The sequence below is a fragment of the Barbatula barbatula genome (assembly GCF_947034865.1).
Source record: "Barbatula barbatula genome assembly, chromosome: 13".
NCBI lineage: Eukaryota > Metazoa > Chordata > Actinopteri > Cypriniformes > Nemacheilidae > Barbatula > Barbatula barbatula.
The window spans coordinates 12401981-12417427 of NC_136776.1; the positions used below are offsets into that span (position 1 = coordinate 12401981).

At 37.6% G+C, this 15447-nt stretch overlaps 1 protein-coding gene across 1 annotated transcript in view; it reads left to right on the forward strand.

Moving 5' to 3' along the window:
• The window catches only part of grm7 (glutamate metabotropic receptor 7), a 190995-nt gene that overhangs the window by 113380 nt on the left and 62168 nt on the right, over window positions 1–15447 (forward strand). The window contains exon 7 of the mRNA XM_079471210.1: window positions 6863–7002. Coding sequence (XP_079327336.1) covers window positions 6863–7002 — 140 coding nt within the window. The remainder of the gene's footprint in view (window positions 1–6862; window positions 7003–15447) is intronic.

Below are 15447 nucleotides of genomic sequence, written 5' to 3' on the forward strand. Positions count from 1 at the left end.
TGTATTTTTTATTTTCCTAAACATTCCGGTATCTAGTATTTGAAGTTGATATCGATATAAAATATAAAAGATAACACAATAAAGTCACTTGAACTGTGAAAGAGCCATAAAATATTATTCTTGTACTCCAACATTCCTGCACACTTTTGATTTTCACATAAACTTATAAATGAAACAAATTTTCTCTTAACCAGTTTAAACTTTTCCAGTATTTGCTGTAATGTTATGGCTATAGCTCTATGAGTCCTTTAAGAATGCTGTAAATGTTTGCTCATATTTACTCATTTGAATGTTTTGCTAGGAGAAATTGAAATTGTACATAGAAAACCGAACAGCTCTCCTCAATGAACAACATGAAGTGAGGTATCATTCACATCTGTTACGCAAGACGGGTTGCGTACCAATGTTGTGGGAGGAAAATATAATAAGTATGAGTAATAACAATAGATTTCCAAGCAGCCACAGCTCTGAGCTATATGAGGTCCACCCTAACCCCGCTGTAAGATCCAGCACGTCATTTGTTTATTAAGCCGCAGCTGCTCGTAGGAGGGAAATGAATATTGTCATTGGATTAAATCTGATTTAAATATGATCTATCTTTGGCACCTGTCTATTCGGTGTCTGCCTAAAAATTCATAGTGGAAGTCAATGGAGGCTAATATTGTTTGGTTACAGACATTCTTCAAAATATTTTCTTTTGTGTTCCGCAGAAGAAAGTCAAACTGGTTTGAAATGACACAACAGTGCGTGAATTATAAAACAATTGTAATTTTTAGCGGAACTATCCCTTTAATAAACAAAACAGCAAAACACTCATTGCTGTAAACCAGTGTGACAACTAGCCCCGGTCTCTCCTCTCGCTTTATCTACGCCTCCTAATGTATTGCTGCGGTACACCTTTCTCTAACTTCAGGATACTTTCACATCCAAAGGCTGCCTTTGTGTTAGACCTTTGAAAGAGGAAACCTCCAAGAAGAAAGGAAATATCGTATTAATGCAGCCTAATGAAGTGAAACGTTTTTGTGGTCCTGCACCAGTGAAGTGTTAGATCAAAGGCCAGCCATACCTTTGATGTCTAGATGATGATGAGCAAATACTATTTGTGGTAAATATGTGATCTAACTTATAACACCTGGTAAAAGATACACCTATCAGAGTCTTAAAAGAAAACAACTTTTAATAACCAAACGGAATACGAGAGGAGAGGTTAAAAAAGGACAGCTTGTTAGTGTAGTTATCTGTGTCTACAATCGAATACTGTATATACAGTATGTGTGTTGTATGTATGTATTTGTATGTATATTATACATAACATGAAATTATAAATATAGATTTAGTGGCATAGTTTATTCACAGTCTCAAAAGTAAACAAACTTGCAATGTAAAGGTTTGGATGGTGGGGCTCGTAAAATAATTTTTTGGCATCATTAGACTTTATTGCATTTGCAATAAACGAATAAACAAAACACGTGAACCTTAGAGCTTAACATTGGTGTTTTTCACTTCTTTTGTATACCGTGATGAGCTTCGATTATAATATAAATGGAAAATTCCTTATTTTACATGTCATATTCAGACTGCGTTGGATGCACATATTTCATTTAATGACTTGAAGACATGAAAAAAATATAAAACATCTTGGAATAGCATTGCTTTATTTAATTTATTTAAGTGTTGTGCGCTTTCGAGGTGAGCAGTCTGGAAAAACCTTTAATATGCCGGCGTGTGAAAAGACATCAAAGAAGCTCACGTTTGAACTGAGAAAGAACTTTTCTCAAATGTGTTCATTTACAGTTCATCCAAATCCAAATATTCTGTTAGATTGAAACACAAATAAATTGCTTTCGTATCGGTCAGTAGCATTTCTAATGTTGTTTACTCTACTGAGGCACGACAATATAAAGTATTTCATTTATGACGTAAGAAAAACACCCCTCAGGCATGTTTACAAATATACAAAATGAAAACTCCAAAGAGGCGTTTGTTGCTAAATCCAATGCTTAACAAAACAGTAACAGCCATTGAATATGCAAATGAGGATCAGAATGTACTAAATAGACTTATAAAAACAGATGAAGATGGGATGGAGTTAACCATGTATAAGCATGTGATTCAGACCAGACAGCTTGGTTATCGATCTTTAGTTGGATATGGACACTTAGAAGAAACACCACGTATCGATAATACAACATTAGATATAACAGACATTAATGAACACCTAATTAGATAGATTTTAATAGAATATCACATGAATAGACTGAATTTACGTCACAAAAATTCAGTTTCAGTTAGCGACAATTTAAGCTGCAGTCTGTAACTTTTGCCTCTATCTCGCCATCTCTGATCAAAACATAAAATGCTGATTATTTGCTACATGGTTATTTTTCCATTTAATGTCTTCAACTGACGTTTCATGTGAAAATGTATCAAGCGCTCAAATCATAATTTTTTATTATAAGCTTACCGTTCTGAAATGGTGTCAGATAAGAAGAGAGTTTTGCACACTATTTTTAATGTATTATTTGCTGAATAACTGATCATTTTAATTTTTTTAACAAAAATCATAGATTGCAGCTTTAAATAAATTTAAAAAACACCAAGTTAACTATTGTTTACAGCACCATTAAAAAACTAAACATATGTAGCCATACATTAAATATCACGTATTTACTGCACGAAGTCTCCAATTAATTTAAAACGTCATTTAAACTCAAACAGGCTGTTCATCAAAAGTTTAAAACCATAGCCTTAAAAAGTAAAAATCTGCAAAAAAAAATGGCTTTCATGTCATTGTTCTTCAGGCAGTCACACTGTAATGATCGCCTGATGGCGAAAGTAAAAAGGTTTTCTGTCTTTGAACGTGGCAAGATTGTTGAGCTGCACAAGCAAGGGCTCTCGCAATGTGCCATCGCTTCCAAGGTTGGACGCAGAAAGACAGTAATTGCAAATTTCTTAAAAGATTCTGAGAGTTATGGGACAAAAAAAGTCAAGTGGTAGACCAGAAAAATGTCACCTGCACTGAGCAGGAGGATCCTATGGGCTGTCCATGAAGACACAGGGCGAGAGAAGGGCTTCAAGAACCAAAAACATCTTGAAAAGCCACGTGTCCTTCATGCCACCAACTTGCCCGTTTGGACTTTGCAAGGGAGCACCAAACATGAGAGATTGAAAGGTGTAAAAAATTGCTATTCTCTGAAGAGAAAATATTTAACCTGAATGGTCCTGATGGCTTCCAACGTTACTGGCATGACAAGGAGATCCCACTGGAGATGTTTCCTTCGCGGCACAGTGTTGGAGGCTCCATCATGATCTGGTGTGCTTTTCCTTCGATGGGAAAATGAAGCTTCAGGTTATACAGTGCTGTCAAACGGCGGCTGGCTATGTGGACATGTTGCAGCGGCTATCCCTCTTGACGGACTTTCAATAGTACACAACGCCCGCCTGAAAAAGGACTTGTGCCAGGAGAATAACGTCACTCTCTTGGACCATTCCTCATGTCCCCCATATCTAAATCCCATTGAGACGATTGGAGATGGATGGTAAGGGATGTTTACAAAAACGGACGTCAGTTCCAGAACGTGGATGCCATTCATGAAGCCATCTTCACCACATGGAGCAGTACTTTCAACCTGGTTACAATCCACCAGCGAGTAAAGCGAATACTTGTAATGTTTCCCCCGGTCTTAAGATTTTGTTCAGGGGTGTATATGAGGTCACATATCATAACCTTACGTGCCATATGCCACACTTTCTGAATTATCCTGATTATTTGATTAAACAAAATGAAGATGAAATAAGGTTTATCATATTTTTAAAGCTGGCTGACATGAAAGAAAATAAAACTATTTAGATTCAGTATGTCTGGAAGTATCAAAACTCACCGCATTACCTGCTTTTTTTGATAAACGTCTGCAGTCCTGTTTTTATGCGCTGGTTATTTATGCATGTAAACTCTTGTGATGAAAGCACTCGTTCCGTAGATATAGAAAGATGAGATTTTGCAAAAAGAGAACACGCAGCTTGAAGTCGGGCAACTGACGGTTTTTGCCATTTTTCAAAGGTTTAAAAAAAATCCTCTGGCGAAAGCATGAAAAATAATTCAAAGGCTTCATGCATGCCAATAAATTATATGCTGAAGAAGGTCGTTTCAAAGTATAATATTTACGGCGTGATTACTGTGTATTTCTGAAAGATTTGTCGCCTTTGAGTTGATAATTATTACCTGTATATACCTGAATATATAAAGTGGACCCCTGAGAAGCTCCCCCAATTCTAAAATCAACATAACCGCTGCCTCTTAAAGCTCTCCACATAATGCAACAACACATTAATGTGTAACTGCTGAAGACCCGTGGCGAATGCTCATGTTAATTCAATGTTAAGTGCAGGCCTGTTAATCGGGGCGTTCGGTAGGTTTCCAGCCCGTCGCCCGCTATTTAAGTGTCACTACCATACAGTCTTGTTCAAATCGCTGCACTTTCTTTTAGTTTTCAGTGTCTGCATTCTCCCGACGGTCTATTAGCAAAAAAGAGCACACCGTATGTATCCTTTTATTCCTTCTTCCAATGATGCCTCGCTCCAAAAATTTCAAAAAACAAACTTGAAAAGGCAGCAGGTGATGCCAAAGTCACCGAATAAAATAGGCTTGCACAGTTACTTCTTCAGGGTATTGATCTAGATGGCGGAGAGATGAACTGTCCTGTATTTGGGTTTGATTAAGCTGAATGGGAATCTTCAGGCACCTCACGTATAACTGGGCCAGTGTGATGATACTCCATATGTCACGAAATGGTATAAATGTCACACATGCTAGAGATTCTGCAATACTGTACAGTTTAGCACGAAATGTGTACAGCTTCACTTATTAATTCATTATTAGTTATTCTGTCATCATTTGCTCACCCTCATCATTTCATGCCTGTATAAATTACTTGGTTCTGATGAACACAGAGAAATATGTTTTCAATTCTGTGAATCAGGGACTGAAAAGTAGGAAGAATTAAATGGTAGTTAAAGGTGCCCCCGAACTGTTTGCGTTCCTAAATTCTTGAAAATATATCACTTTGTGTTGAACAGAACAAAAAAATATAAAAAAGAAATTCCTACATGGTAGTGGATGATGTCATAGAACTGAAAATTGCTAACAGTCTTACAAATATCTTTCTTTGTGTTTAACAGAACAAATACATTTATGTAGGTTTGAAGCAAACTGAGGGTTAGTAAATGAATGAAAAATTACCTTTTAATTTTTGAGTGAACTATCCCTTGAACATCTCAGCTATGGCAGAACTCACTGCAAGAAGAGATTTACATCTCAATGGGACTATCCTGGTATTATTATTTAAATATCGTCTAAAAACAAGCACAGTTTCTTGTGTTAACGAAGAATCATTCGGATTAATTTCCAAGAGACATTGTATTGTTATATTGTTACATATTTATATTTACTTTCGATTCAGGGAGTGACAATGGAAATGCAAAATGATTCTCGGTGGACCTCACATTTTCACCAACAGCACATGGGTGCAACTCTTTTGAGGTCTGGCCCTGTGTAGCTTTCAAAATCTGTTTAAAGAAGCTGCATAAAAATACTGAAAAAATATTTCCTCTCTATCTGAAAAGTAAAAATAAGTGGGTTTGCGTTTGTTTGCTGCTGATGCATTGGAGAGCTTGCGTGCTTAGGGTCTAGCAATGGTAAGTTACCCAGAGAAAATGAATTATACGCCAATAATTGCGACAGGGAGCATTTCAAGATGCAAATTGTGATACTGGATTGCTTTTCTATCATTCTTAAGCCTAACTTAACATGAACTCTACCCCAGACCACCTTCTCAAAGCAGAATCACCATTTATACCAACCGGACTACTTGAACGCTAACCACACTCTAAAAAAAGTGGTGCTACAGTTATTTTCTCGTAAACATAGGGAACCATTTTTAGTGCAATATAGCACCATATCTTATGCCCTTCAACGTAATAAGTGTGACGGGAGTCTGTCAGCAGCCCACAGCATGAGGCAGATGCACAGGATAGAGGTGGTGAAATGCAGTGAAGGTTTCATTTGTGGTTAAAGCCAAACTGTTGATTGTATTTTGGCAGATTTAAGATCCTAAGTGCCAAAAACAGCAGTTGAAGATCTCGAACAATCTCATAGGACTATGTATCGGGCCCTGTAATTGTTATCCTGTTTGTCGAGACTAACTAGTTATTATTATTTTTCTAAGTACTCCTTCAATTAAAATCAATACCAATGGCTACAAACAATATTAGTAATTTTTTGTCTTTGCTTGGTTACATTTTTTGGCTGCACAGATCATCTGACACGCTTATCATTTCTACAGATGTTTATAGGGAATTGTGTAATGACAAAAATAATGACTATTCCAAATAGGATGCAAAACAATCCATCGTCTACCATTGTTGAGCCAAACAGCTCCCCTAAACTCAAATTTGTTGGTTTGAGCAAATGTTGCTTTGACTGCTTGGGTTACAAATGTAAAGCTGTAATAACAGCAATAAACACTAAAAAGTTATAACAAACAAATGAATACGTACATCCGGAATTCGACACACAATATGAATGATTTGTTTATATAAATGTGTGTGTAACTTTTTATTATGTCCTTGTGTTTTGTTGTTGTATGTGTTTCCATGTTTCTTCTTAATTCGTACGACAACCTTGAGGTTGAAGTAATGTGTTACATAAAATAAGCTTAACATTTGTTTAATAACTGAAAGTCGCTGCCTTAGTTTATTACTTTTAGTCTTTTAAGTGTCTGAAATAAACTTTAATTGCAAATTGTCATTGTCAACTTCTTAATCACTGTCAGATATAAAAAATATATATTTTTTTTTTTTCCAGGGAGTGCTGACACGTCTGTCACTTTTAACCGGAATGGTGATGCTCCCGGACGATATGATCTTTTTCAGTACCAAATGAATATCAACAGTACTCCTGGCTACAAAGTTATCGGACAATGGACAGAAAGTCTTCAACTCAACGTAAGTCTTCTCAATGAATACAATTAAATTCATCATCTAGTTCACATTCATTCTTTAGTCCCAAATGTGAACACAGCCACCATTAAAGCAATCGAGCCTTTATCTACCAAAATTGGATTCCACCAATAAACTTTTCACTGTAGCCTATAATCAATATCTGTGAATTTTATAATCATCGCTCAACGCACTTACTGGTCTCTGGTTTCTGCTTTCCGGTAATTTAGATTCTGTTAGTTCAGGAAGCTCTGTCTACGCTCAGCAGTTGTGCGCAGTCATGCGTATCAGTCAAACATAATATAATTTAGTCCTTCGTAATTGCTGGGGACGTTTAAAAGATACATCTTAATAGACAAAGCCTTACAACTCTATAACCTATGAATGAACCTTAGATTATATATTGATAAAGATGAACATCCCTCACACCATGGGAGTTCAGATAATTATGTGGTTGTGCCAAGTCTATGCTTGCTGGTGCAAGTGACCACGTATTTTTGTTGATGCACCACAAGACTTTCATTTTCATTCATTAGTCCTGCGGAAACCTTGTATCTCCATATTTCTTGATCTTAATCTTTTTGCCAGAAATCATTTTTATTATTGACTCTTTATGTAATGGTTGAACAGATAACATCCACAAACGAAGCTATGGTTATATCTTAATGTCATGACAAGCCCCCCTCCACATCAAAACTTGACACATAAAAAAGACACAATGTACGCTTGAGGATGTCAACAAAATTCAGTTTTAAAGATGCTCAAAACTGTCATGTCAGCGCTTGTCACCTACAGCTTAGTTTATTACCATTCATTTTGAATGACAATGGCGTGTCGGACAGAAATTGTATTACCCGGTTTAATTCCTCGACATCTGCTTGTAATTCTTCAGAATGTTTGATCTCTTTTTATTATATCAACAAAAGCAAAAATAATCATATTTGTAGCTAGAAGTCTCATCTTAATATTTGTCAGGCTGTGTGGTTTCACTTGGCTTCAATAACGCTGTAAATGGATTTGTGTTGCATTGTGGGAGTCCTTTTTTAAGCTCAGCCTGCGAAAAACAGTGTTGTTAGAGGAGAAAGGCTGAGAATGCCGTCCATATGCGATTCGCATCTTCCGGCCTCCGTTGAGTCACAGATGAGGAGTGCGGCTGAGTCGTCTCCAAGGATCGCCTACGGCTCCCGCAGCAAATGCCATTTGCACCTCATCCCCCATCTTTGACCCTCCACATGGTTAGCATTGAAGAGACAGTCTTACTGTATAAGACTGGGGCTTTGGTGTTTTTCTCAGTAGCATCCATGCTGTTTATTCGTTCTTGACATTCTAGAGGTCGTATAAGTAGGAAGGCACAAATACCAGTACTTTTGTACTGAATTGTTGTACATTTTTACATTAACCTTAATATTATATACAGTACGTAGATTATATGTAAGACTGTAAAATTCACCTTTAACATTTTCTTTATTGATCTTACCTTAGAAGCTTGGGTTTTCATTTTTTATTTTATTTTGTGTTAGGCTAAAGTCGAATAATCGAATTATAATATAATGGGCATCAAAGTACCCTGTACATTTTCTTCCAGTACATTATTAGTAGATTTTAAAGACTAAATATAAATTACATGTGAAACAGCTGTACAGAATGAATACAGATCATTATATTAATATATATTATTACAGTATACTGTCCCCTATTTTTTTACAGTTAAGTTGTAAAAATGAGGAAAATAGGTCACGTGTTTATTGATGTTAATGATAGATTTGATAGATGATCGATAGAAATGATCAATTATATGATTGATTTCGAGACACAGTGCTTGAATTGACCTTCCTACTCTATCCGTCATATCTCTTGTATTTTACTTGTCTTTTATCTAAAAAAACAAAAAAAACAATATTTGCCGTCCAATAATCCTTGGTTTAACTCACGGTGTTATATGACCGGAAATTACTCTGCCGACTCTGGCGTCCCAAAAGCTCACCTTCGCCATCTTGTGCAACTAGCAAATAGCACACGGTTTGTTTGGCAATCCTGTGTACCGCAATAATGAAGTCAAGGTTCAGGTATTGCAAATATTGCATTTGTTATTTTGGGAAATGTTTATTACCACAAGGGGACTATAAGGTTTAATTTAACCCTATTGCAGTAACAGTAAGTCTTAACGGTAGGTATTTTGCCTGGCAAGTTAAAGTTTGTTTAGCTGTTGACACATTAACGGTTACTTTTAATAATGTAGCACAGTCATTTGAAGGTAACTCATCTCCCTTTGAGTACCGATGTTCGTAACCACCACGGAGACTCCACTGAGTCACAGGCGCGGAGTCCGATTGAATTGTTTCCGAGAATCGCCTACGGCTCCCACAGCAAATGTCATTTACGGCCCGGTCCCGCAAACAGTCTTACAAGGCTAGGACTACAGGGACTCGCCGACTGTCCTCTGCGTCTGCTTACAGAGAAAGAGTCCTTGCTTCTGGTGTCGTTTCAGAAAGCGTCAAGTGATGTTTTCCCTCTCACTCTCTGGTCGCAGACGGCAATGAAAGGTCATGTCGGAATGAGCTGTACTGGGAATGCTGATTCTGAATGCACACCTACTGACTCTTATCGGAATGCTGGCAGGAGACAACAGCAGGTTGTTAGGTTTATCCTCTTCCCTTGCGATAAAAGCCTGAGTTGAATGCATTCCCAGAAAAGGAAGCTGAATTATTGCACGGTCGGTTATTATTGGATTCATCGGGATGCGCTGGGTGTCAGCTGTGGAGAAAATGTGTTTTTATGCTTGCTGCAGAGGCATTAATAATTAACTAGATTACGCAATCATGATTTGCCTAGGATTAGCATTTTTGTAAAAAGCTCTGAAATTTTAAACTAGAAGCTTCTGCAAAACAGCTGTGGTCTGTCAGTTTTTGTTGCACTGTTTTTTTAACTTACCTGCGTTTGGCACTTCAAATTACAAACTGTAGCGCAAAAGGCCTAATGCCACTTAATTTAGCGAACTTAGTCACAAACAAGCAAAAACGTATTAGGACCAGATTCAATGTTTTTTTTTGTCTCCAGCGACAAATAATTTCTCTGTTCACAGCAGAGGAACAGCATCTTGGACCAATAAGATTTCACTGTAGGCGGGTCGTCTCAAATGACTTCTAAAACACAAAGCAGTGATGTCATTTAAAATTCATTAAATGTTCACTTCATTGTGATTGGAGTTGTATACTAAATCATAACTAAATTGTATCAAGTATATTTATATATGTGACCCTGGACAACAAAACAAGTCTTAAGGGTTAATGCATACATCATCTGAAAGCTGAATAAATAAGCTTTCCATTGGTTTGTTTTAATGCTCTCTGTAGGCTTACTGTAATGACGTTGTGTAGAGTAGATGAACCCCAAAGCAGAAATTCTAAGCTTTACATAGATACCAAACTCGAGTGGGTAATTCCCAAAGAGCGGGCAGCAGCGAGTTAAGTTTGTAGGCTTGTTTCCAGCCAGTTCTGTTCACGATTTTTCTGCATACGTTCACAAAAATAACGTTTTTATATATTTACAGTAGGAAATGTACCATATCTTCATGGAACATGATCTTTACTTAATATCCAAATGGTTTTTGGAATGAAAGAAAGGTGACCCATACGATGTTTTTTTACTACAAATGTTCCCATGCTACTTAAGAGTTTTGTGGTCCAGGGTCGCATATACAGTATGCTATTGAATAATAGTAAATTACTTAATTCCCAAACTAATATGGTTGAATGCATAAATTTAATGATGTTATGAGACACAACTCACTACACACATTGTAAAAAAGAATACCATAGGCGATCCCTCAAGTTGTTCCAAACCTGTATTAATTTCTTTGTTCTGTTATACACAAAGAAAGATATTGGAAAAAATGTTAGCTACTGACATTTCTGGGACATCATTGATCCGATTTTTCTGAAAGAGAACACTTGTCGTTATGTAAGAAACTCAATGTAGTGTGAATAATCGAGTGTTGATCTTATGCAATGCTCCAGCCCTTGATGAATCAGATGAAAGGAGTCGTGAAAAGTCAGATGGAGGCTGTCAGAGACATTGACCTTTGAGAACTGGCTGCATCACCTTTTTATATATTTTCAAGTCATTTCACAGTCATTTTCAGATTCTTGGAAGAAGACACTTGATCTTTCCTGTGCTTTGGGGTAGCAATTACATTCTGTCCCTTAAAATGAATATTAATTTGATGCAGTTTAAGCAGGTATTCTTAATAAAAGCATATCTTAATAAAATATATTCTTCTATCAAGCTGAGGCTCTTTAGTCATTACCTTTCTTTAGGGGATGGCAAGATATAATTTTTTATATTAATTTTGCAAATAGACGGGGTGTTTTACAGTAAGACGGCTTTTACCAGAATACATCCCAGATTTTAAATCTATTGGTGGTGTTGTATAGTTGATGCCATTTTCTGGAGGATTTGATGAAATGACTTTTTGATTGATAAAGACAGACTTGAAATATCAATGCATGTATTTTAATCTTGGAAGTTTGAGATACGTTTGAGTTATATCTACTCAAACTAAAACAATGATGTCATAGAATGAACTAAGTATTCACTAAATTGTGATTGAAATCGTATAACTTAATCGTATAATGATTATTTCACAACATTAAACATATATCAAATAAAAATAAAGTGGACACAAAATATTGGTTGGAGAGACGTCTTATAGTAACAAAAGACCGAAGCAGAACAATGTTCTAGGAAAACTTTTGTTAGATCAAATTTCTTTGTTAAATTCGTCTCCCGGCTAGAGAGCTTATTAACTTATCTGTCATAAATAAGACCACCGCATAATTTAGAAATGGAAAGACAGTTTTTCAAGTTCAGACGTCGAAGACAGCAGAGACAGAATGAAAGATGCTAATTCTTGTTTCGTAACTTTACCCATTAAGCAAACACAGATTCCTCCGTAGCTAAATACTCCCCGCGAATCACGCTGTTTAAACGCTAATGTGCTAAGCGTATTTATTCAGCGGCGCCCATGTGGTGAGGGATCTGCTAAAAGAGGGGTTTTCCGACACAATTGTTAATTATCGTAGCAAACACTTACATCACACGAGGAAGCATTGGGACGCACACGGAGCGTCAGATCAAACAGCCGATGCGATAACTGATGAAACGGTACTGCTGCATGACAAGCACCGCATCGGACAGTTCTGTGCGTTCCCATTAGTTTGCCCATTTTAATGAAGCCGCTTATGCCCAATGTGGGCGGAAAAACAAGTATCACCACACCTCTCATTAGCGCAAAGAAGCTAACGTAATTTGCATTGCCGGCGTGGCTTCGCCACTTCCTACACTGAGCTGCGAAGAAACTGAAGCTCGGACGAATCTGCATCCGTGCTGAATGTGTTGAGGAGGAGGAGGCGAGCTAAATTGATGAAATATTGAAGAAAGCACATTGAGGGCAAAGCAGATAGATCTTACCCGGTATCCATAGCAACAGGGCTGTTAATCGCATTAGGATTTCCACAGTGTGCTTAATTACGAGCAATAGGACAGAGTACGGTGGCCCCCAAAGTTCAAATTATGAGCTGCGCTTGAAAGGCAGGGCGGAAAATTGCTTTGGGTGGGGAGCAGATATTAAGCTAATTAACGTTTCCGCTCCCCCCCCTAGATGGGAAGAAAAAACTAAACGTAGCCACGACTAGATTGTGATGCGCAGTGGATGTAAAGCACATTTGCATTGACATCAACAGCTTTAATATTGTCTGAATCTCATAGAGTCAAAGTTGAAAACTTTGACCACAAATATGCCGCAGTGGACGCATTTATGCATGCAGTGTATGCGTGTGGGCCAGGAGAAAGAAAGCCAGAGAGAGCTTTAATTCTTGGTTTCTAAGCAACTAGAGAGACTGCTTGGCACCTTGCAGAACACTGAAACCTTTATTGTGTAGAGTTACTACACACAATAACTGTTAGTGTATAGATGGTTTGTTTGGAGCTATAATGGTTTGTGGGCTTTGACTTTGTGCTTACTTGCTTGACAGCGATTTTTCAGCCTTGTTACGTTGGGTAAAAATAAATATGATCATATACAGATAATGGTAATACTTACTGTAATAGTGTATATCGAAATACAGATGTTAATTTTGCATTGTGCATTAACCAATGTTAACAGATACAACTTTTGATTTTAAATAAATAGATAGCATTTGTTGAAATTAGCCTTACCTTAGGTTTTTAAATGCCGTAGACGTGTCATTCATTGTTAATACAATGTTATCTAATGTTAATAAATAGAACCTTATTTTAATGTATTTTGTCATTCCAAACCTGTATGACTTTTTTTCTTCTTTAGAACACAAAATACATTTTTTTGAAGAATGTTGGTAACCAAACAACATTGACCCCCATTGACTTCCACTGTATGAACACAAAACTGCTGAGACATTTCTCAAAATATCTTCTTTCGTGAGTCTACAGCCACAAGAGTTTGTATAAATAGTCCCTTTATTGCAAACTTGAAGAAATTTCTGCAAAAATACTGTATATTGACGAAGCTAGTTTATCCCTCAACAAAGGTAACATCCATTTTCATCTCTCCGTGTGAAATACATGTGTTGTTAGTTTATTATTCTTTACCTTTCTTCGTTGTTCTCTGTGGGATGTTCTCCACTGTCTACACGCCAGCTCCTCCTGTTAGCCTCAGGCTAATATTATTTAAGTTGTCACCTTACCTATGACGCCGGCTGGGCCGTCACCGTGATTTATTGACACTTGTGGTTGACACACAATTTAAATGCAAGGAGGGGAAGCAAAGGCCTGGCTGGCGTCGATAAGAGAAGGAATCTCTAGGAATAATGAGGGGCCGTTGACGTTCACCCCCTCTCTGCATCTGTGTAGACTTTCAGATGGGATTTGTTTCTCTGTAGATGCGTATGGAAAGTACATGCATCAACCTGAATCTTTTGTGATGTTGTTTTAATGTTATCCAATGTTAGCTAATGAAATAACTAATGTTAACTTATAGCACCTTATTGTAAAGTGTAACCCAAATATCTTCCTAGTCGTTCAAATGCTACAGTTTTGATACTTTAAGCAAATAGTTTTAGGGACAAAAATATAACTTGATGGGCAGTCATGGTCCCGGAGGTTCATTTTCCTGCAAAGTTTAGCCCCAACTCTAATCAAATACACCTGATCCAGCAACTAATGCTCTCCTGGATTATTAGAAACCTTCGATGTATGTGTGTTGGAGCTGAACTTTGCAGGGCAGTGTGCCTTCACCACCAGGATTGCCCACCTCTGGTTCAAATTGTGACCACCCATTTTTTCATCAACTGGTACGCTTTTCATCCCGTTTACATTTAAGATGTCTACCGTAAGACAGCTAATCTGTTAAATCGGGGAACTCCTTGGCATCAGCGCTTCGAAAAAGCGGAGACAATCTATCGCTGAGGGACAAGTAATTGACTTCTGTTGTACCCATGTCAGCACTGCTGTAGTTAGTTTGAGTTGCTCAGTCTCTCGGCCTGCAATTTCCCAATGACCCTAAATGGCCTTCCTCATGTCGGCTTACCGGCCACCAACCCCACTCGGCTGAAAGCAATGATAGCGAATGATCGCACATCTGATTCGCCTGGGTGTAAATATTGCCTTTAAATAGAACTGTTGCTGGGCAAATCAAGTGTGATGATTTGGTTGGTGCACTTTTATCTTTGTTTTCAACCTTTTTTTTAACTGAAAACGAGACTCGGATTTAAAAACGAGTCTCGAGCAGAAAACAAAATAACCGGTTGTCACAGGAAGTTGGAAGCTAAAGTTTGAAACTCGGGTCATAATGTATTCGTAGCTTTACTTTAAACCGCCGAAGGTTCTTGGAGTGGAAAACAGCTTTTTAATGATAATGCGAAGCCTTTGGGCGTCAGAAAACTACTTTTCCGTGCTAGGTGGCTGGTTGGATGGATCCAAGTTTTTCTGTAGTGTGAGGTGTGTGGCATTGTAATGTAGACGACAAGGTTTATGGAGGTCCTGTCTTCAACTGTGACATCATCTAAGCGAAGCGGCTTCAATAATTCAAGGAGGCGCTGCTTTCTGTTTTCTATCAGAGAGATATTTGATGTTCTGGGTAAATAATTGATTCAGCGCTGACTGTTACTCCTGGCAAGACAATCTCATGAGGGTGTGTATGCATGCGTTTTCAGCTTTGCATGTGTCACGCGTTCGCTTGACAATATGTTGTTAGCGCTGCTGATATCATGCTAGCTTGTTCAATGGAGCTGAAGGGAATTGCAAGACTACGCCTGGAAGCTAGTTTATCCCTCAACAAAGGTAACATCCATTTTCATCTCTCTGTGTGAAATACATGTGTTATTAGTTTATTATTCTTTACCTTTCTTCGTTGTTCTCTGTGGGATGTTCTCCACTGTCCACATGCCAGCTCCTCCTGTTCGTCGAAGAGTTAAG